Source organism: Saccopteryx bilineata, chromosome 10 (genome assembly GCF_036850765.1).
Source record: "Saccopteryx bilineata isolate mSacBil1 chromosome 10, mSacBil1_pri_phased_curated, whole genome shotgun sequence".
In the NCBI taxonomy this organism is placed as follows: Eukaryota; Metazoa; Chordata; class Mammalia; order Chiroptera; family Emballonuridae; genus Saccopteryx; species Saccopteryx bilineata.
The window spans coordinates 47237017-47259488 of record NC_089499.1 but is presented as its reverse complement, the minus strand read 5'-3'; the positions used below and the strand labels follow the sequence as shown (position 1 = coordinate 47259488).

General features: G+C 40.6%; 1 protein-coding gene across 7 annotated transcripts in view; it reads right to left on the bottom strand.

Moving 5' to 3' along the window:
• The window catches only part of TMCC1 (transmembrane and coiled-coil domain family 1), a 248599-nt gene that overhangs the window by 45423 nt on the left and 180704 nt on the right, over positions 1 to 22472 (bottom strand). The window contains exon 1 of one of the 7 annotated variants that reach the window (XM_066245651.1): positions 21490 to 21629. The exons of 5 other annotated variants lie outside the window; for them this stretch is intronic. In XM_066245651.1, coding sequence (XP_066101748.1) covers positions 21490 to 21516 — 27 coding nt within the window. In that variant the 5' untranslated portion in view covers positions 21517 to 21629. Of the gene's footprint in view, positions 1 to 2095; positions 2234 to 21489; positions 21630 to 22472 lie in introns of those variants that run through there. One more of the 7 variants, XM_066245649.1, reaches the window with a different exon arrangement.

Genomic DNA, 22472 nt, shown 5'->3' with positions numbered 1-22472 from the left:
CAATCTGTTCTGCTCATCTTATTTCTTCTCACTGTAGGGCCTTTGCACATGCAATACTACCTACTTGTCCTTTCTTCAACTCTCAGGTAGACATTTTGCTAGGGGCTTGGGCTCACATACTAATGCAATAAACAAAGTCTCTGCTTTCCTGAGGCTTAAGGCTGAGGTGGGGAAAGTTGTAGAGACAGAAAAACCAGTAATCAAATAATAGAAATTGTTGAAAACTGCTAGGAAAAAAGAACAAACTGCTGTGAGAAAAGGCGTAAAGTAAGGGAGGGAAACTTACTTTAGATTGGGAGGTCATAGAAGAATTCTTTGAACAGGGACATTTGAACCGAACTCTCATAGAAAAGGAAGTTGTTACTTTAACCAGGTCATAAATGAAGGAAAGTATTATTATTGTATGTTACATGAATCAAAATAATACAGAATTTGGAATTTTATCATGATCAAGATGAAAATACACAGTTAATATGGCAATTCAAAAAAAGATAAAAGCAAAAAGACTTGTCTGTTCACTGCTTTTGAGAATTCACTTGGTGAAAGGTTGAGACTGTATTACCAAAATGCTTACAAAAGGAACAGAAAGATGCAAAGAGAGGAAAAGGTCAGTAATCAGAGAGGGGGCCACCTGCACAGTAACCTAATGGAGTATATGGACAGTTGTATTTACAAGTCTTACATAACCAATGAGTCAGCAAAAAATCAGGGCATAGGATATCTTCTCTGCCCACCCTCAACATCTAGGAAACTTGGCTCTCTCCACTGGTGAGGAGAGGGGCCCCAAAGCAAGATCTGAGGTAGGCTAAACAAATAGTTACCAACCTTCCAGCAATACTTGCCTAAATTAGCATGAGGAAAAGTAAACCTCCATGCTTAGAAAAACATAGAAGAGGATCCAATTTAAAGCAGATTAAAGCAAGATTTCACAGATATATTGCTACCCATTTCTTTAACTTGTAATACAATTTCTATTAAAGATGCCAAAATCACGACTCCAAAAGGTGCTCAGAGCAAAACCTAAATTTTAAAGAAAAAATGTATTTATCTTTCTTGGGGTCTATAAATATTTCAGGGCTACTTTCCACAACCATATTTAATAAAAACTAATATATATTAATGATAAAATGAAAAAGTAATGATAAAAGGCTTTGTAGTGATAGAACTTGGTCTGGTAAGCAAAAATGTACCAAATAAAACACATAAGGGATTAAATCACAGTACAAAAAAAAGAGACAGACACCACTTGATTTTGAACTGCAAGGATAATGAATCCAAGACAAATACCCACCAACGCACAGCTATGAAAATAGCAGACTCCTCATCCACCTTCCTCTATTTCTATACTTATGATGTTCTCAGCCTATTACTGTTCCAGTGGCAACAACTTAGATCAGAAAGCCTTTATTTTTTCTTTTCCACTTCAGGCCATAGGAAAAGGCTGGGAGTGTGGGGGAGAAAGAGTAATTATGACTATGCAAAGAAAGAAAAGAATATCTGTTAGACAGCATTCTTTGCTCTGTAAATTCTTGGCTTCTGTTGGTTCATGGATATCTGAGAAAACTTGATAATTATCTCTGAAGATCAAAACTGAATGATTAGAAATAACATTTTTCTTTCTGGCTTCCTTGACCATCCTTTTCAATCAAATGTGTATCTGCAAAATATTTTAGTTATTGCCAAGATACAATTCTACGTAACTGAATTCTATGTAACTGACACAGAAAAGTAAAACAAATAAGCAAACAAAATAAGAAAAAAAAACCCCAAAATCACAAGCAACACATTTATCTTACCAAAACCCCCAGTCAGGCAGTATGCTGATTTTGCTTGCCACAAAGCTCATCCTTGATTTGTGCACTGCCAGAGCAAGCTTGGATCATTAAAACAAATCAGAACATCTTTTGGCTATAAGCTCTTTCCATTTGTCCCAGCTTCCAAACTGCAGAAGAGCTGTGGCATAGTCTGTCACGGCTGCGCATACTTGGTTTCCGAGAATAATGCTGTAAATGAGGACAGCTACCACTGGGAATACATTCCCCCACCACAAAAGCCAGCCAAAATGAAGCTTCTAGTGGATTCCTGGGCTTCTCACCTTCACAGCCTCAGAGAAAGGCCTTTCACAGAACAGGCAGGTACAGCCGCACCACATCAACATCCCGCATAGCCAATCCTCCGCAGTGCCCGCCTCAGCCTACGTACAGTTCCGGTTCTGTCTCCTGCATCAACTCTTAAAGCTTTCTGCATCTGGGAGCCTGGGAGGACTCTGTGCTGAATAAACAGAAAACGGCTGCCAAATAAGTGTGTGTGTGTGTGTGTGTGTGTAGTTTGCTATAGCTGCTAATGCAAATTAAGTTTGACTCTGAGAATGGAAATTATAGACAGTATCTGCCTCTCTTCTCAAGCTGTGAGCATTTTTATAAAAGACAAAAGCATCAAACTAGTTGAATTTAAAGCTACAGGACATTAATTCAACATTCATATTTGTCTTCTCATTTAAAACCAGCTAAGATTAAGAGTAACTTAAAGAAGATTATAAACATTCTAAATAAAGTAACACTGTTTACATAGCTTGGTTCAATAAATACAAAGAAAAAACAATCTACCCTGTTTTGATAAAGGACTTAACGATTGCCAAACAGATGTCTTTCATGCTTTTCTAAGATATCTTCTCTTATTTTTCACATTAGGTTCACAAAGTTATTTAAGTGAAAACTGAACAATAAAAAAAAAATTGAGCACGAGACCCTAAAGTCTTATTCACTATGGACAGAGAAAAAAACTTATGAACAAAAGGCATTGGGAGTTTAAGCAACAGATGAAAACACCACAATTGTAAGGCCATGCTCAGTCCCTGTACCATCACATACTATTTACTGAATATTTATGATACTGCACTAAAGAACTGAACATCTTTTTTCTTTTTTTTTTGTATTTTTCTGAAGTTGGAAACGGGGAGGCAGTCAGACAGACTCCTGCATGCACCCGACCGGGATCCACCCGGCATGCCCACCAGGGGGCGATGCTCTGTCCATCTGGGGCGTCGCTCTGTTGCAACCAGAGCCATTCTAGCGCCTGAGGCAGAGGCCATGGAGCCATCCTCAGTGCCCGGGCCAACTTTGCTCCAATGGAGCCTTGGCTGCAGGAGGGGAAGAGAGAGGCAGAAAGGAAGGAGGGGGGGGGTGGAGAAGCAGATGGGCGTGCCTCTCCTGTGTGCCCTGGCCAGAAATTGAATATGGGACTCCTGCACGCCAGGCTGCACTCTACCACTGAGCCAACCGGCCAGGGCAAGAACTGAACATCTTAAAAATACTATTCCTTCCCTGAAAATGTCAATTTGAGATTTAGGCAAGCTATCAGATCTGAGCTTTATTTCATTAGTAAAAGCAATTTTGGGGAATGCACACGGGAAGAATTTTAATGATTATTAAGTACAGTGTAGCATGTACAATGTCTACTAACAATTGTCTCTGGTTAATATGCAGAAAGGAATTGGACATGAAGACAGTCTGATATAACACAGTATAGTCCTTTCTATGAGTCTAAAGCTGGGATAATTTCTGTTCTAGTTAAGTATGGGGCTGGAAGATAGACCATCACAGTACTGAAAAGTCAAAGGTCTTTCCAAACAGCATTCACCAGCTTCATATAGCATTCTTCCATTTAAATCAGATAAAGTCCTCTGAATGGAATCCAAAGTACCTTGAATGAATTTGAAGAAAATTCTGGGTTGAAACCATGACTCCAGAAATTCCTCCTGTCTCTAGAGGAACAGAACTTGATTCTCCAGAACAAATAGAAAAATTTATGACTTAATACAAGTTCTGTCTTTGCTTTCAATAGAATATTTGAAAATATATTTTCATATTTTAAAGAATGACAAAAAATCCAATCCTACACCACGAGCATTAATACTAGCTGATGTTTGCTTAATTCGGTTTATTAGTATTTTAATATACCTTCTTTTAATACTAATGTGTTCCCTATAAAAAACTTTGAAAACATAAATGAGAAAAAAACAAAACTTATTAGTAATCTCCCTGCTCACAGAAAGCCAAACCGTACACAGTTCTGAGGCTCTTTTATCATCTTTCCCTAACATTGAGATCACCGAAGCATGTGTTAAGACAAAGTGTCATAAGATCAAAATGGCCTTGATTGGATGAGCTACCAATCAAGAAAGACAGCAGGCCTGAAGAGCTGCCCAGGTCTTGAGCAGACCTTGTGTATGAGAAAGTGTTCATCGCATATTTGTATGAGAGTTATGATTTTTATGTATGAGAAAGTGTTCATTGCATATTTGTATGAGAGTTATGATTTTACCTTAAAAAAATTGTACTAAAGCAGTTTTGCAGTTCCAGTGAGATGCCAATGGATTTATGAGCTGCCAGAAGTGCCTTTCATTGGCTATATTAGCCTGGATTTATCTCTTCTTGGCCCCCAAAGTATCTATAGCTCATGTGGCAACAGAACTTAAATTTGGTTACATCCTGGTTCTCTCAAAAATATTTTTCTCTTGCTGATTTTGTTTTTGTTTCTGGTTTATGCACTGTTGATAAGTTACTCCTCACTGATGGCAGCACTGACTGAGAATTTGATTTTTATGGCTGACCACTTGATGGTCGCTGTTGAAGAGCAGTACATATTTATTTTCTGTTGGGTGAGAAACTCAAAGAGAACCACATTAAGAAACAAGTTGACTATATATAGAGCCAACGCCTTTAAAGAAACCCTCCCAGGAAAACTGCCCTGATGTCTGATTTACAGGGCCCCTGGCTTATGGGTGGTAAGAGAGGTCACTTCCTGGTAATCCTTAGCAAATGTTGGGAATTTGAAGATGAGATGAACTCTCCCCAAATTTAAAAGCATTGCTGGTGAAATCTAGTGAGAGAGTTTCTTAGGCATGAATTCCTAACCTTGGAATAGTAAATAATGAGGTGTTGAAAAATCCAATCTAAGATTCTTTATGAAAACTTCCAAACAGAAGTTACTCTTATAGCCTTAGTAATTGGTCAAGACTGTATGGCTCTGGATTTGCAAAGAAAATTTAAAAATATTTGTATAATTAACACTTTTTTTTTAAATTTAAGGCAGAGATAGACAGGGACAGACAGACAGGAACGGAGAGAGATGAGAAGCATCAATCATCAGTTTCTCGATGCGCGTTGCAACTTAGTTGTTCATTGATTGCTTTCTCACATGTGCCTTGACTGCAGGCCTTCAGCAGACCGAGTAACCCCCTGCTGGAGCCAGCAACCTTGGGTCCAAGCCGGTGAGCTCTTTGCTCAAGCCAGATGAGCCCGCGCTCAAGCTGGCAACCTCGGGGTCTCGAACCTGGGTCCTTCTGCATCCCAGTCCGACGCTCTATCCACTGCGCCACCACCTGGTCAGGCTAATTAACACTTTTACTGCACTTATGAAAATAATCAGGTCAAAACTAATGAGACCAATTATTTTGTAATAAATTACAAATTTGGAAATTATTTATAACCACTAGGAGGATGGGGGAAGTATCAGCAAAAATTGTGAAAAACTAAAATAGTAAATGGTTTTAAGTTCTTAAGGGAATGCTCAGTGTTGTCTATTGTCTGGGGCTATATGATTGTGTAAAGGTCTGCCTCTTTGTCTTTGGCTAAATTATTCTGCAACTTTGCTAAGATGGAAATTACCTTGTGGATAGTGTTGGTGATGCAATGCAAATAAATTTGTCTGGTAGAGAATATAAATCTCCTCAAGTCCAATTCTCATTTGGACCAATTTTAACATCTTCCTGGTTCTTAATAACTGTTTAGTGAGTTAAATAAAATCTTTGACACATGTTCATTTTGCATGTCATAATTTTATAATTAAAAATAATATTCGTATCTTTACCTTTATTTCTCAAAGCATCTAACTAAAAAATAATTGTATAGTTAGAGTTAGCCAGCTATAGCCTTCTGCCTATTTTTTAAAAGCTCTTACAAAAGAGCCAAGAACTATGTTGACATTTTTAAAGAACTGTAAAGAAAAAAAAACAAAGAAGACTATGTCACAGAGAGTATATGTGGCCCTTAATGCCTACAATGTTTATTACCTGGCCCTTTACAAAATAAGGTTTGCCAATACTTGATTTAAAGTTATAGTATGATTTAAATCTTATAGTATTCATATATAAACTAGCATTGATATATGAATATGAATGATCAACCTAAGAACAATATAAAAGAGGATGAGGATTAAGTCAGTATTTTAGCAGCGAAGAGAAGTTAGGACCAAGACTGTGAAAACAGGTTCCAAATAAGGAGTTATCCAGTGATGTATCAGGGATATTTTATTTGATGACCCAAAGATTTCCTTTTAAAAAATCTAAAAACGTTGTACTTTATAAAGAAACTGTTAATACTATTTTTTATTGAGTACTTTTTAGACTTCTCAACATTAATTAAAATGTACCGAATATGCCCTTGGATAGAAACAAAACTGAGCACGAGTTTCATTAGAATCTAATTTATGAAATAAATTTACATATTGCTGATTAAATACCATATAATCTGGACAATAGCATAAAAAATGACCTAATAAACACAAAATTATCTGTCAAGAAAATATTTTCATGAGAAAATATTTTTTCCCTCAGAAATACAAACCTACAATAGTATCTTTACCATGTTCAACACTGTTGAATATCAGGGATATTGAAAACTTCATAAGGAAATCGACTTTATCCTTCCAAAATTCTGACCAGGAGGTGGCGCAATGGACCCAGCTTCGAAATCCAAGGTCGTGGCCTTGAGCAAGCATGGTCTCACCAGCTTGAGCATGGGATCATAAACATGACCCCATGGTCACTGGCTTAAAGCCCAAGATCACTGGCTTGAAACCCAAGGTCGCTGGCTTGAGCAAGTGGTCACTCTCTGCTGTAGCCTCCCTCTCCCCAAAAGGCACATATGGAAAGCAATCAATAAACAACTAAGGAGCAGCAATGAAGAATTGCTGCTTTACATCTCTCCCTTCCTGTCTGTCCATCCCTATCTGTCTCTCTCTCTCTCACACACACACACGTAAATAAAAATAAAAGAAACCTGTTTGGGTTAATGTACATAAAAGCAGAGAAGATAATGAATCCTGGGCAGTCTTCATCCAGCTTAACTCATGGCGTGGGCTACCCTGCCCTGCAATTATTTGGAAGTAAACCCCAGACAAAAGATGTTCTCTATAAAACCAAGGCTAGCCTAATCAGTGGTGGCACAGTGGACAGAGAACTGACCCAGAACGCTGAGGTCAATGGTTCAAACCTCCAAGCTCGTCAGCTTGAACACAGGCTGCTGGACATGATCCAATGGTCTCCAGCTTGAGCCCAAAGGTTGCTGGCCTGAAGCTCAAGATCACTGGTTTGAGCCCAAAGTCACTGGCTTGAGCAAGGGGTTGCTGGCTAGGCTTGAGCCCAAGGTCCAATATTTGGTCAATGTACGCATGAGACGCAATCAATACACAACTAAACTAAAGTGAGGCAACTACAAGTTGATGCTCCTCACTCTCTCAAAAACAAAACAAAACAAATTCATAAAGGATCCACTGGGAAAATATGTCCAAAGCCCATGGAACTTGTTTTGTTTCTCTAGACCAGGGGTCCCCAAACTATGGCCCACGGGCCGCATGCGGCCCCCTGAGGCCATTTATCAGGCCCCTGGCGCACTTCCGGAAGGGGCACCTCTTTCATTGGTGGTCAGTGAGAGGAGCACATTGACCATCTCATTAGCCAAAAGCAGGTCCATAGTTCCCATTGAAATACTGGTCAGTTTGTTGATTTAAATTTACTTGTTCTTTATTCTAAATATTATATTTGTTCCCGTTTTGTTTTTTTACTTTAAAATAAGATATATGCAGTGTGCATAGGGATTTGTTCATAGGTTTTTTTTTTATAGTCTGGCCCTCCAATGGTCTGAGGGACAGTGAACTGGCCCCCTGTGTAAAAAGTTTGGGGACCCCTGCTCCAGACCAGTGGTAGTCAACCTGGTCCCTACCACCCACTAGTGGGCGTTTCAGCTTTCATGATGGGCGGTAGTGGAACAACCAAAGTATAAATAAAAAGATAGATTTAACTGTAGTAAGTTGTTTTATAAAGATTTATTCTGCCAAACAGCGAAAATCTGACATAAAGTACTTGGTAAGTTAATTATTATTATATGCTCTAACTTGCTGTAACTCTGCTTTATAAATTTTATAAAGTAAAGTTACTTCCCTACTTTATAAATCACCGTTACTGTGGAACTGGTGGGCGGTTAGAAAATTTTACTACTAACAGAGATACGAAAGTGGGCGGTAGGTATAAAAAGGTTGACTACTCCTGCTCTAGACTGACCATCTTATAGTTGATGCTTGATTGGATAAATTTTCCCCAAGGTGGTAAAAGATGGGCAAGGTAAAGCTGAGTCAAGGAAGAATAAACCTAATGAATCAATTACTATCTGTAGTCCTAGATGACAGAGAACAGATTTGCAAGGACACTATAGTTAAAATGTGTTGCATCAGTTGGCTGCACAATCCTCAAGGAGCTTCTTCTCCTGCCCTCTTCTACACGGCAATCAGTTCAGCTATAAAGTCTCACTGTATTTACTTCCCACAGGGATTCAGTAAGAGGCAGGTTTTATTTGATTTCAGTAGCTCTCTTTATGCATAAGCAAATCCCCCAAACTAGCCAGTGGGCGAGGGAGCAGAAAAATGACAAAACAAGGAACTGAAAAAGGTTTTTAAATCCTTTGAGATTAATATATCCATATGAACCTCTAAATAAAGGCTACTACTTTCTTTTACTGCTCAGAACCAAGTAACTCAGAAAGGAGAGCAACAGAAGCTTTTGCTTAGTGCCAAAGCCAATATCAACAATGAGATTTTAGAAAGGAAGAATATAGGCACTGACCTTCTTGAGAAACTAGCTAAATTACCTGTCCTGTTATCTGAGATACTTAACTGAACTGAGTAAGTACAATAAGCAATGGAGGTTACTTATTTAGGCTCTGCCTACCTCAAAAGAATTATGTAACATGATGCCATCCAAGGGGCTCAAAGGTGATGCAGGAAGCTGTTTCACAACTGCAAAGTACCAAAAAGCCATGACGGGAATACTGCCCCCTTACTCAAGGAAGGGCCAGGTAAAATCCATGTACCACCTGCAAAGCAACTGCAGAATCATATAAAACTGAATTCATAAAATGAAATAGTATAATAAAATAGTCTTTTTCAATGTCATGAGACAAGAGTATAGAATAGTGGTCTCCAATCTCAGGTCTACAAAAGGGTCAAGTTATTTTTAAGATTTCCAAAGGCCCAATTGAAACTGTACATTCCCTCATAACAAAGATGTACATGCAAATCCAAATGACAAACATTTAATTTTGCCTGGAATTATAACTACTCCAGGTGGTATCACTGTATTAGTGCTGTTCAGAAATGCTGACTGGCCTGACCTGTGGTGGCGCAGTGGATAAGGCATCGACCTGGAACACTGAGGTCACTGGTTCAAAACCCTGCACTTGTCTGGTCAAGGGACATATGGGAGTTGATGCTTCCTGCTCCTCTCCTATTTCTCTCTCTTTCTCTCTTTCACTTCTCTAAAATGAATAAATTAAAAAACAAAACAAAAAAACCAAATGCTGACTGGCTCTTAGTCCTTTAATTACTTCTTTTTCCCTAAGAAAAAATAATATATGCTGTTTGTAAACATTTTCAAAAGAACAGGCTCATGAGGGGAAAAAATGTAAAAAGTCTTTGGTGGATCAGGTTGATTTAAGTTTTATTTTCTAAGTGAGATCATATTTTCGATGTTAAAAACCCAAAATACTCCAATTCCAAAAGTATAAAGTAAATCATTAGAATATGCCCAAGTATATTCTATGTCTGGAAGACTATCACCTTGAGGTAATATACAGGTAATGCTTAACGTGTTTTAGAAAATGCTACTAACCACAGTGACTATGTCAGAGCTATATAAGCCATCTCTTATTTTAATTTTATTATTTTTTTAATAATAGAATCTTTATTTAAGTCTTTTTTTAAGACTTTATTCAATTTTCAGAGAGGAGAGAGGGGAGGGGAGAGGGGAGAGAGGGGAGGGGAGAGGGGACAGAGGGGAGGGGAGAGGGGAGAGGGGAGAGGGGAGAGGAGAGGAGAAGGGGGAGGAGCAGGAAGTATCAACTCCCATATGTGCCTTGACTAGGCAAGCCCAGGGTTTCGAACCGGTGACTTCAGCGTTCCAGGTTGATGCTTTATCCCACAGCGCCACTGCACGTCAGGCCATTTTAAAATTATTTTCAATTAAATTTATTGGGTTACAGGTTCGGGTGTAATGCTCAATAAAACATCATTGGCACACTGCATTGTGTGCCCATCACCCCAAGCAAAATCTCTTTCATCCCCATATCGCCCTGCTTTGCCCACCTCTACCTACCTTTGACCTCCCTTTCCCTCAGGCTATCTCCACCCTGTTGTCTGTGGAAACTCATTTCTTGGAAAATCCTTACTTAATATTTATTTTATACCTCCCAAATCCCAGGTAAACAACAGCCGATACTGGGGGAATCTCAGGAATAAAAATTAAACACAATTTTTCGGATTTATTTCAATTTATTCTTTCTAAAATATTATCGGTCATAGATGGCTATGTGGGGTGGTGGTGGAGGATGGACAAATACACAACTATTGCAATTGAAAATAGCCTGGATTCATTATTCTTTACTATTTAATTTTCCACTAAACTGCATAAAGCCCTAATGGTTCCAAATATTCTCTAAGAATAGCCATATGACTCAATACAGATACAATCAAGAAAGTAGAAAGCAAGGTGAAGACTAATCCTGTAGGTATTAATGGGCTAATTATGGAAACATCCATCCTTCAAAATTCCTTTTAAGTTATCAAAAACAACCAAATGGCCAGTTTCTCACCTCCCCACCCCTTTTTATAGAAAGACATGGAGAAAAAGAGAGGGAGGAGAGATGAGAAGTATCAACTTGTAGTTGCTTCACTTTAGCTATTTACTAATTGCTTCTCATACATGCCTTGACCTGGGCTCAAGTTGAGCCAGTGACCCCTTGCTCAAGTCAGTGACCTAGGCCCTGGTCAGCAAACTGCAGCTCACAAGCCACATGCGGCTCTTTGGCCCCTTGAGTGTGGCTCTTCCACAAAATATCATGTGTGGGTGCTACCTCGATAAGGAATGTACCTACCTATATAGTTTAAGTTTAAAAAATGTGGCTCTCAAAAGAAATTCCAATCATTGTACTGTTGACATTTGGCTCTGTTGAATAATGAGTTTGCTGATCACTGAAGGGCTTCTGGCCAGTGATGCTGGGGCTCAAGCCAGTGACCCTGGGATCATGTGAATGATCCCACACTCAATACGGCAACCCTCACTCTAGCTGGTGAGGTTTCAAACTGGGTCCCTCAGTGTCCCGGGCCAACACTCAATCCACTGCGCCACTATCAGTCAGGCCCTTTATCCTTTCTTTTGAGATACTATCATATTATAGTATCCTATTGTTTCACATCATTAAGCTTAAACAACAGGCCATATTATACTATTACAGTAAGATAGGGTCAGAAGGGCTACAAACAAAATGGAATTAAATCCTTGCTTTGCCACACATCAGTCATAGGACTTGTGTGAATTATGGAGCTTAAAACAAAAAAGGCCTTGGCCGGTTTGCTCAGCAGTAAGGCACTGGTTTGGCATGTGAAATCCGGGTTTGATTCCCAGTCAGGACACACAGGAGAAGCAGAGGTGAATTTTACAGCGGGTGCACCCTGGGTCCCGACTTCTGAAGTGCCCCACAACACCTCAACTTTACACTTTTTTCTAATGACACCAAGTTTGGTTTCATACGTACAATTTTTTTTTGTGTGTGACAGAGAGAAGGACAGATAGGGTCAGAGAGGCAGAAAGGGAGAGAGATGAGAAGCATCTATTCTTCATTGTTGCTCCGTAGTTTCCTTAGTTGTTCACTGATTCCTTTCTCATATGTGCCTTGACAGGGAGTAGGAGGTTGCAGCAGAGCGAGTGACCCCTTGCTCAAGCCAGCAACCATGGGGTCATGTCTATGATCCTATGCTCAAGCCAGAGACCCTGCGCCCAAGCTGGTGAGCCCTCACTCAAGCCGGATGAGCCCTTGATCAAGCTGGCGACCTTGGGGTTTTGAACCTCGGTCGTCCGCGTCCCAGTTGGATGCTCTATCCACTGTGCCACTGCCAGGTCAAGCTCATATGTGCAATTTTAACATTAATAGTACATAATATTTTTTATTTGTTTAAAAATATGATTAACATATATTTTTATTTTCCTGACTCTTTTTTTAAGGGGCCCAGTATTTTCTTTTCTGCCTGGAGCCACAACCGACCTTAATCTGCCTCTGAGGAGAAGCAACCATCTGCTTCTCCACCCGTCCCTCTTCTCTTTTTCTCTCTCTCTTCCCCTCCAGCAGCCATGACTTGAATGGTTTGAGCAAGTGGGCCCTGTGCGCTAAGGATGGCTCCATGGCCTCATTTCAAGCACTAAAATAGCTTGGTTGCTGAACAATGGAGCAGCAGTCCCAGATGGGCAGAACATTGCCCTGGTAGAGGGCGTGCTGGGTAGATCCAGTCGGGATGCATGAGGGAGTCTGTATCTCTGCCTTCCCACCTCACCCTCAAAACAAAAACAAAAAACAGATCAAGGTTTAGTACCTAAGAAATAGGATGGGAGCTTGTATGGTTGAGGCTGAACATAAAAAACTAGAGGGTGGAAGGTGGGGGGAATGATCAGTTCCACATCTAATTTTTACAATTTAAGAGTTTTCACAAAACATGATCCATTCTTTAAATATCTGAAAGAACTTCAATCTTGCCAGAATCCAGTAACAGATGCCATCACATTCATTGGCCTGATTTCCTTAGGCTCAACATATTTTAAATACTTAAAAAAAGAAACTAACATAATAAAATGACTTGTTCCACATTTGAAGGGAGAGGAAATCTGTTCCTAGATTTCAATATTTTATTAGAGTATTCAGACTTGCCATAGTATTTAAATGGGTAAATTAACAGAAAATCACTAAACTCTTTTTTTTTTTTTAAAATATTTTATTTATTGATTTTTAGAGAGAGGGGAGAGAGAGAGAGAGAGAAAGGGGAGGTGCAGGAAGCATCAACTCCCATATGTACCTTGACCAGGCAAGCCCAGGGTTTCGAACTGGCAACCTCAGTGTTCCAGGTCGATGCTTTATCCCACTGCGCCACCACAGGTCAGGCCCACTAAACTCTTTTAACAGTGAAATAAAGTCAACAATCTGTGCTCCTAGTGAAACTACTCATAAAATAAGGTTTCTTATAAAGGCTATATAAGTTCAACTCATTATGGCCTTGGCCGGTTGGCTTCAGCAGTAGAGCGTCGGCCTGGCGTGCGGGGGACCCGGGTTCGATTCCCGGCCAGGGCACATAGGAGAAGCGCCCATTTGCTTCTCCACCCCCACCCCCTCCTTCCTCTCTGTCTCTCTCTTCCCCTCCCGCAGCCAGCCAAGGCTCCATTGGAGCAAAGATGGCCCGGGCGCTGGGGATGGCTTCTTGGCCTCTGCCCCAGGCGCTAGAGTGGCTCTGGTTGCAGCAGAGCAACGCCCTGGAGGGGCAGAGCATCGCCCCCTGGTGGGCAGAGTGTCGCCCCTGGTGGGCGTGCCAGGTGGATCCCGGTCGGGTGCATGCGGGAGTCTGTCTGACTGTCTCTCCCCATTTCCAGCTTCAGAAAAATACAAAAAAAAAAAAAAAAAAAGTATAAGTTCAACTCATTATAATTATTTTTTAAAAGAGGGAGGGATACACATGGAGGACCTACATTCACTTCTGGTTCTCCAGGACCACATACACAGTATGGTCAATACTGCTGAATAAATCAGTAAGAAATAAAAACATGAAATCATATACTCTCAAATACATGCTTATATTGTTTAAGTCTACAGATAGCTGTGGCTGGTTTCTGAATTGGAATCTTCTATTTTTTTTGTATTTAGTGTTTTACAGAGCCACCTGTGATTGCTAGACAGTGTTTATAAATTGCTATTAATCCTCCAACAACTGCATTAGTTTCTGAGATTCTACAACCATATAAAAAATAGAATTACAAAAAACAAGCAAAAGAAAAAAATGCACAAATTCCAAATTAGAGTTGTAAGAGTCCTTAAAATATCGTCTAGGGCCTGGCCCAATAGTTCAGTTGGTAAGAGCATCATCCCAACACACCAAGGTTGCGAGTTCGATCCTTAGCCAGGGCACATTCAAGATACAAGAAATCAATAAATGCATAAATAAGTGAAACAACAAATTGATGTTTGTCTCTCACATCAATTGATAAAAAGATAGTTGGCTCTGGCCAGTTTGCTCAGTGGTAGAGTGTCGGTCCGGCATGTGGAAGTCCTTGGGTCGATTCCCAGCCAGGGCACACAGGAAAAGCGCCCATCTGCTTCTCCACCCTACCCCTCCTCCTTCCCCTCTATCTCTCTCTTCCCCTCCTGCAGCAAAGGCTCCATTGGAGGAAGGTTGGCCCACCATGGCCTCCACCTCAAGCGCTAAAATGGCTCCAATTGCAGCGGAGCAACGCCCCAGAGGGGCCAAGCATCGCTCCCCTGGTGGGCATGCCCGGTGGATCCTGGTTAAGCGCATGTGGGAGTCTGTCTGTCTGCCTCTGCCCCCACCCTTCTCACTTCAGAAAAATACAAAAAAAATAAATAAATAAAAGATAGTCTATCCCATTATTAAGCAAAATTAATTAGAAATGTCTGAGGGGAAAAATCATTCACAATTATATTAGGAGACAAACTTCTCATAAAGGACTAAGAAGCAATAAATATGAAAGACTTCCATTTATAAGCCATTATTTAGAAAATCAATATGAAATTGTCTCTCGTTTGTGCCCGAGTTCAGCAGTCATTCAGGAAATAAGTATTTTCCATCTTTCCACAAATATGTTTTGTAACAAAATTACTTTTGTGTTCTTATAATTTCATAAAAATTAACTTGCAAAACATTTTAACCCTTTGAGTAGTGAGTTTTTTCATGCTTGCTGACCCCTGGGAGTGGGTTTTATTTTTTCAAAAAATGAAATTAGTTCCAGTTACAGTTTTATTAACTTAAAATCATGTTTGTTTGATAACCAATTTATAGAAATAAGAACATACATTGGTCTTTTTTTAATGTTGCCTTTCACATTTTTAAAATAAGTCAATTGTACTCTGGTAAAGTTAAAATTGGATGGCAAAATTTGTAGACAACTGCCTGACCAGGCAGTGGCGCAGTGGATAGGGCGTCGGACTGGGATGCAGAGGAACCAGGTTCGAGACCCCGAGGTCGCCAGCTTGAGCGCAGGCTCATCTGGTTTGAGCAAAGCTCACCAGCTTGGACCCAGGGTTGCTGGCTTGAGCAAGGGGTTGCTCGGTCTGCTGTGGGCCCATGGTCAAGGCACATGTGAGAGAGCAATCAATGAACAGCTAGGGTGTCATAACAAAAAACTGATCACTGGGAAATATTAAAAAAAAAATCTGTAGACAAGCTAGACAGTTTAAAAGGAAAAGTCCTAGGCCCTGGCCGGCTGGCTCAGTGGTGGAGCGTCGGCCTGGCGTGCAGGGGTCCCGGGTGCGATTACCGGCCAGGGCACACAGGAGAAGGGCCCATTTGCTTCTCCACCCCTCCCCCTCTCCTTCCTCTCTGTCTCTCTCTTCCCCTCCTGCAGCCGAGGCTCCATTGGAGCAAAGATGGCCGGGGCGCTGGGGATGGCTCCTTGGCCTCTGCCCCAGGCGCTGGAGTGGCTCTGGTCGCAGCGGAGCGACGCCCCGGAGGGGCAGAGCATCGCCCCCTGGTGGGCGTGCCGGGTGGATCCCAGTCGGGTGCATGCGGGAGTCTGTCTGACTGTCTCTCCCCGCTTCCAGCTTCAGAAAAAATACAAAAAAACAAAACAAAATAAAACAAAACAAAACAAAAAAAGGAAAAGTCCTATTTAAAATTTCTAATAACGGCCCTGGCCGGTTGGCCTGGCGTGTAGAAGTCCCGGGTTCGATTCCCGGCCAGGGCACACAGGAGAAGGGCCCATCTGCTTCTCCACCCCTCCCCCTCTCCTTCCTCTCTGTCTCTCTCTTCCCCTCCCGCAGCCGAGGCTCCATTGGAGCAAAGATGGCCCGGGCGCTGGGGATGGCTCCTTGACCTCTGCCCCAGGCGCTAGAGTGGCTCTGGTCGCAACAGAGCGACACCCCGGAGGGGCAGGGCATCGCCCCTGGTGGGCGTGTCGGGTGGATCCTGGTCGGGTGCATGCGGGAGTCTGACTGTCTCTCCCCATTTCCAGCTTCAGAAAAATACAAAAAAAAAAAATTTCTAATAACTTAGTGCTTTGTCTTACATATTAAGATAAATTTGTCTGAGATCAATTGATAACAATGTTCTTTCAGTGTCTCTCTATAAACAAAATTGAGATGAGAATATTATTAGAAATTTCATTTATTCTTTTTTTAATTTTTATTTATTTATTTATTTTTATTTATTTTATTTTATTTTTTTACAGGGACAGAGAGAGAGTCAGAGTGAGGGATAGACAGGGACAGACAGACAGGAACAGAGAGATGAGAAGCATTAATCATTAGTTTTTTCGTTGCGCATTGCGACACCTTAGTTGTTCATTGATTGCTTTCTCATACGTGCCTTGACCGCGGGCCTTCAGCAGACCAAGTAACCCTTTGCTGGAGCCAGCGACCTTGGGTCCAAGCTGGTGAATTTTTGCTCAAACCAGATGAGCCCACGCTCAAGCTGGTGACCTCGGGGTCTCGAACCTGGGTCTTCCGCATCCCAGTCTGATGCTCTATCCACTGCGCCACTGCCTGGTCAGGCTCATTTACTCTTTTTATTTAACACTATCAGGGTGTTTTATATTGTAATTACAATAACAACAATGTTTCTAGCATAATATCCTAATATTAAGGTAATATTAATAATGCTTATTTCTAGAATTTTAATTTCAAAAAATGACTAATTTTAATTTTTAAAAAGTATTGCAGTGTAACAAGCTCTGTTTGATATAGGTTAATTAGGATCCCAGCAGGCAGACTCTTTCTGGTGTAGTCTAAATCAGTGGTCCCCAACCTTTTTTGGGCCACGGACCGGTTTAAAATGTCAGAAAATATTTTCACAGACCAGCATTTAGAGTGGGACGGATAAATGTATCACGTGACCGAGATAAGCGTCAACAGTGAGTCTTACATGGATGTAACAGAGGGAATCTGGTCACCTTTTTTTTTTTTTTTTTTTTTTTTTTTTAAAGATTTTATTTATTGATTTTACAGCGAGAGGAGAAAGAGGGATGGAAAGTGAGAAGTATCAACTCATGGTTGTTTCATTTTAGTTGTTCACTGATTGTCTGTTATATGTGCCTTGACCAGGCAGCCCAGGGTTTAGAACTGGTGACCTCAGCAATTCCATGTCAATGCTCTATCCACTGTGCCGCCACAGGCCAGGCTGGTCACCTTTTTTTTTTAGAGAGTCAGAGAGAGGGATAGACAGGGACAGACAGACAGGAATGGAGAGATGAGAAGCATCAATCATTAGTTTTTCGTTGCGCATTGCAACAGATTAGTTGTTCATTGATTGCTTTCTCATATGTGCCTTGACCGCGGGCCTTCAGCAGACCGAGTAACCCCTTGCTGAGTCAGTGACCTTGGGTCCAAGCTGGTGAGCTTTTGCTCAAACCAGATGAACCCGCGCTCAAGCTGGTGACCTCGGGGTCTTGAACCTGGGTCCTCCACATCCCAGTCTGACGCTCTATGCACTGTGCCACTGCCTGGTCAGGCGAATCTGGTCACTTTTTAAAAATAAAACATTGTTCAGACTTAAATATAAATAAAACAGAAATAATGTAAGTTATTTATTCTTTCTCTGCAGATTGTACCAAATGGCCCACGGACTGGTACCGCCCACGGACTGGTACCGGTCCACAGCCCAGCGGTTGGGGACCACTGGTCTAAATCACTTTGTTAAGAGCTAGAGATTTGTTAGAGAACCTAGCAAATTAAACAGCATCTAATTTAGCTCCTGTGTTTGCTCTCTCTTTCACTGAAAACACGTGTTAAAATAGTTGCCCTTCAGAGGAAACAAAAGAAAAAATGAACAAATAGGACTACATCAAATTAAAAAGTTTTTGCACAGCAAATGAAACATCAATAAAACAATAAGACAACCTACTGAACAAGAGAAGATATTCGCCAATCATACATTTGATAAGGGGTTAATATCCAAAATATATAAAGAACTCATATAACTTAACATCAAAAAAAACAATCCAATTAAAAAATGAGCAGAGCAGCAAGGGAAACTGATAACAAAATAAACAGAAAGCCAACTAAATGGGAAATGATATTTTCAAACAACAGCTCAGATAAGGGCCTAATATCCAAAATATACAAAGAACTCATAAAACTCAACAACAAACAAACAAACAATCCAATAAAAAAATGGGAAGAGGATATGAATAGACACTTCTCCCAGGAAGAAATACAAATGGCCAACAGATATATGAAAAGATGCTCATCTTCTTTAGCTATTAGAGAAATGCAAATCAAAACGGCAATGAGATACCACCTCACACCTGTTCGATTAGCTGTTATTAGCAAGTCAGGTAATAGCAAATGTTGGAGAGGCTGTGGAGAAAAAGGAACCCTCATACACTGTTGGTGGGAATGTAAAGTAGTACAACCATTATGGAAGAAAGTATGGTGGTTCCTCAAAAAACTGAAAATAGAACTACCTTATGACCCAGCAATCCCTCTACTGGGTATATATCCCCAAAACTCAGAAACATTGATACGTAAAGACACATGCAGCCCCATGTTTATTGCAGCATTGTTCACAGTGGCCAGGACATGGAAACAACCAAAAAGCCCATCAATAGATGACTGGATAAAGAAGATGTGGCACATATACACTATGGAATACTACTCAGCCATAAGAAATGATGACTTCGGAACATTTACAGCAAAATGGTGGGATCTTGATAACATGATACGAAGCGAAATAAGTAAATCAGAAAAAAACAGGAACTGTATTATTCCATACGTAGGTGGGACATAATAGTGAAACTAAGAGACATTGATAAGAGTGTGGTGGTTACGGGGGGGAGGGGGGAATGGGAGAGGGATAGGGGGTGGGAGGGGCACAAAGAAAACAAGATAGAAGGTGACAGAGGATAATCTGACTTTGGGTGGTGGGTATGCAACATAATTGAACGACAAGATAACCTGGACTTGTTATCTTTGAATATATGTATCCTGATTTATTGATGTCACCCCATTAAAAAAATAAAATTATAAAAAAAAAAAAAAAAAAATGAGCAGAGGACTCAAATAGACATTTCTCTAAAGAGGACGTACAGATGTCCAACAGACATGATAAAATGCTCAAGAGCAAATCAGCAGAGATATAAAAATTAAAACCACAGCTATCAGAATGACTATCATCAATAAGTCAACAAATAACAAGTGTTGGGAAGAATGTGGGAAAAGGGAACCCTCATACACTGTTGGTGCAATAGCAAAGTGGTGCAGGCACTGTGGTAAACAGTATGGAGGTTCCTCAAAAATATTATTTTATTTTCATTTAGTGATAGGAGGGGAGGTGAGAGACTCCCACATGTGCCCCAACCGAGATCCACCAGGCAAGCCCACTAGGGGGCGATGCTCTGCTCATCCAGGGCATTGCTTTTTGCTCAGCAACCAAGCTCTTCTTAACACCTGAGACACAGGCCATGGAGCCATCATCAGTGCCCAGGGTCAACTCACTCCAATCAAGCCATGGCTGCAGGACCGGGGAAGGGGAGAGGGAGAGAGAGAGAGAAAAGTGAGAAGGGGAGGGGTGGAAGAGCAGATGGGCACTTCTCCTATATCAGGGGTCTCAAACTCAACTCAGCATGTGGGCCGCAGAGCAAGATCACAGCCATTCAGCGGGCCGCACTAGGTCTACAAAAGACAACTGTTACGTAACACTTTTCTCACTGCAGTTGAAAACAAAAAAAAAATCAGTACAACAAGCACAATCGTACATGCAGTTTACTCAGTGTCACAAAATGACCAGAAACTGTAGTTCGCATCACAACTGCTGTTAACTAAGCTAATATCTAGCTAGGATGCTAGAGAAATGAAAAATACAAGTAGGCCCCTAGGCTTACTTAATTTTATCCAAAATATTTTGAACTTCGTGGATTAGTCTGCGGGCCGCACAAAATTGTTCAGCGGGCCGCGAGTTTGAGACCCCTGCTTTAGACTGTCAATATTGGAGAAAAATGAGTTAATTTCTGTTTTACTATCAGTTTCTATTCCCTATCCTTTTAGGATTCTCCTAAGAATCTTTCTCTTTTAACCACCTCATTCAACCTGAGCTAGCATTGTTAATAAAACACAGATAAGTAAACTGACCTTTTATAGCCTCAGTATAAACAGAAATGTGCCAGGGTTTTAAAATCCAAGATACAGAACAAACAACAGAAAAAAAAAAGGGTACAGATCATAGGAACAAATCTGTTAACAAAATTGGCATTTAAACTAAGAAACATAAAGAATAAGAGAGTACTTTAATATCAAACTTCAGAGTAAAAAATCTGTTTGGATCTTAAATTCAATGACTCAACAGCAAACAATATTGACATATATTAATTTTAGAATCAGGTAAAACTATAAAAAGCATGGTAAAAATCAACCTTTAGGCTGTTTTCTACTCAGGAATACCGATGAACTGTGAAGATGGAGGTTGTGTTGTATAAAACTAGATAGTTTTTCTATCCCTATCCAGTTGTATCTCAGGGACCTGTTCTGCTGATCTAGAGACATGAACTTAGCCCTAAGATATGTGTATACTGTTTTACAATTCAGAAAATTGCCAAGTCTTTGGGAAAAATACACTGAAAACAAGTAACTTAGTGATGAGAACTTTTTTTTAAATGTGAGAAATATTTCAAATGGCTCTAATCCGAATTTTCATTTGTTATGCATGCCTGGCACCTTCAAATTTAACTCAAGCTTTCCCAAGCTGCAAAAGGCAAACCAAACTTTTGTTTGTTGAAGAAAACACTTTCTGGTGACTATTTAGCCTGAGTTAGGACATTTACTCTGCACTGAAGCAGCTCATCATACAGGAGAGTCGGGACACTCCACTATCTTCTGAGTATGCTCACACAGCCAAAGAGCATTCTGTACATTCTGCCCAAATAGCTTTGGGTAAAATTAACTACTAGGAAACACGTAATATGCTTCTAGATTACTGCAATTTCAAACAAGTCAGTCCAAAAATAGCAAAAGCTTATGGCTGAAATCTATTGCTGAAAAATGTTATGTTTCAGCAGCTCAAAGCATTTCCTGTGTCTGTCTATTCAACCAGCCCCCCATACTTAAGCTGTAGAATTATAGAATTAAGGAAGACTTTTTAAAAAAATAAAAGACAGATACACACACATATACAACATACGATTTCCGAGGAGAGTGAGGGTTCCATGCTTGTGAGGGAGAAGGAGGAGGAAAATGCTGAATAACCCTCGGGTTTCTCCCAGATTTGAACATGCTGTACTGTGGCATGAGGTCAGCAGAGACTGACTCCAGTCCTGTGAGGCTGAATTCTACCCTGACAAAGCAGTATCACTGTAATATGAAGCAGGAGGACCACAGCATGTTGGCTGCTATACAGAATGGCTGTTTTAGAAAGTAATAGCAATTCCAAAACAAGAGATCTCTGCTGTCACATGAGAGACTCTTCAGCCCAGTTAAGCAATGAGCACCAAAAATACTTTGAATCCCAAACACAGGCAGCTCAAAATATTAAGTGTTAGGAAACAACTTTTCTCCCTGAACTTATTCTGTGTCTAGAGGAAATAAAAAATGTGAAAAACTTATTGGTTAATTTGATTTGTATCGTATATAATACACTGATTCTAATCTGAGATGAGACATAGTCTTCTGGACACTGTGACCTATCTAAAGAACCCCAAACCTCTGTGTCTTTACAATGGAGCAGGGAAAATATTCTGAAAAAAATACTTTTGGTAACATATCTGCCAGAAATGAAGATATGGTTAATAGTCTATTTCTCACATGTACCCAAAGGGCAAAGCTTGCTACAAACCTAATGCACATGATTGTTTACTTTTAGGTCACCAAGATAGTATACAAATAAGTGTACTGTTAGAAAGTATTCCTTTAAATAAGGGAAACACTAAGATCTTAAATAAGAAAAGGAGTGAGAACAGAATTTCTGTCACGACAGACTGACCAGGCAGTGGAGCAGTGGATAGAGTGTCGGACTGGGATGCGGAAGACCCAGGTTTGAGACCCCGAGGTTGCCAGCTTGAGCGCGGGCTCATCTGGTTTGAGCAAAGTTCACCAGCTTGGACCCAAGGTCGCTGGCTTGAGCAAGGGGTTACTCGGTGTGCTGTAGCTCCCTGGTCAAGGCACATA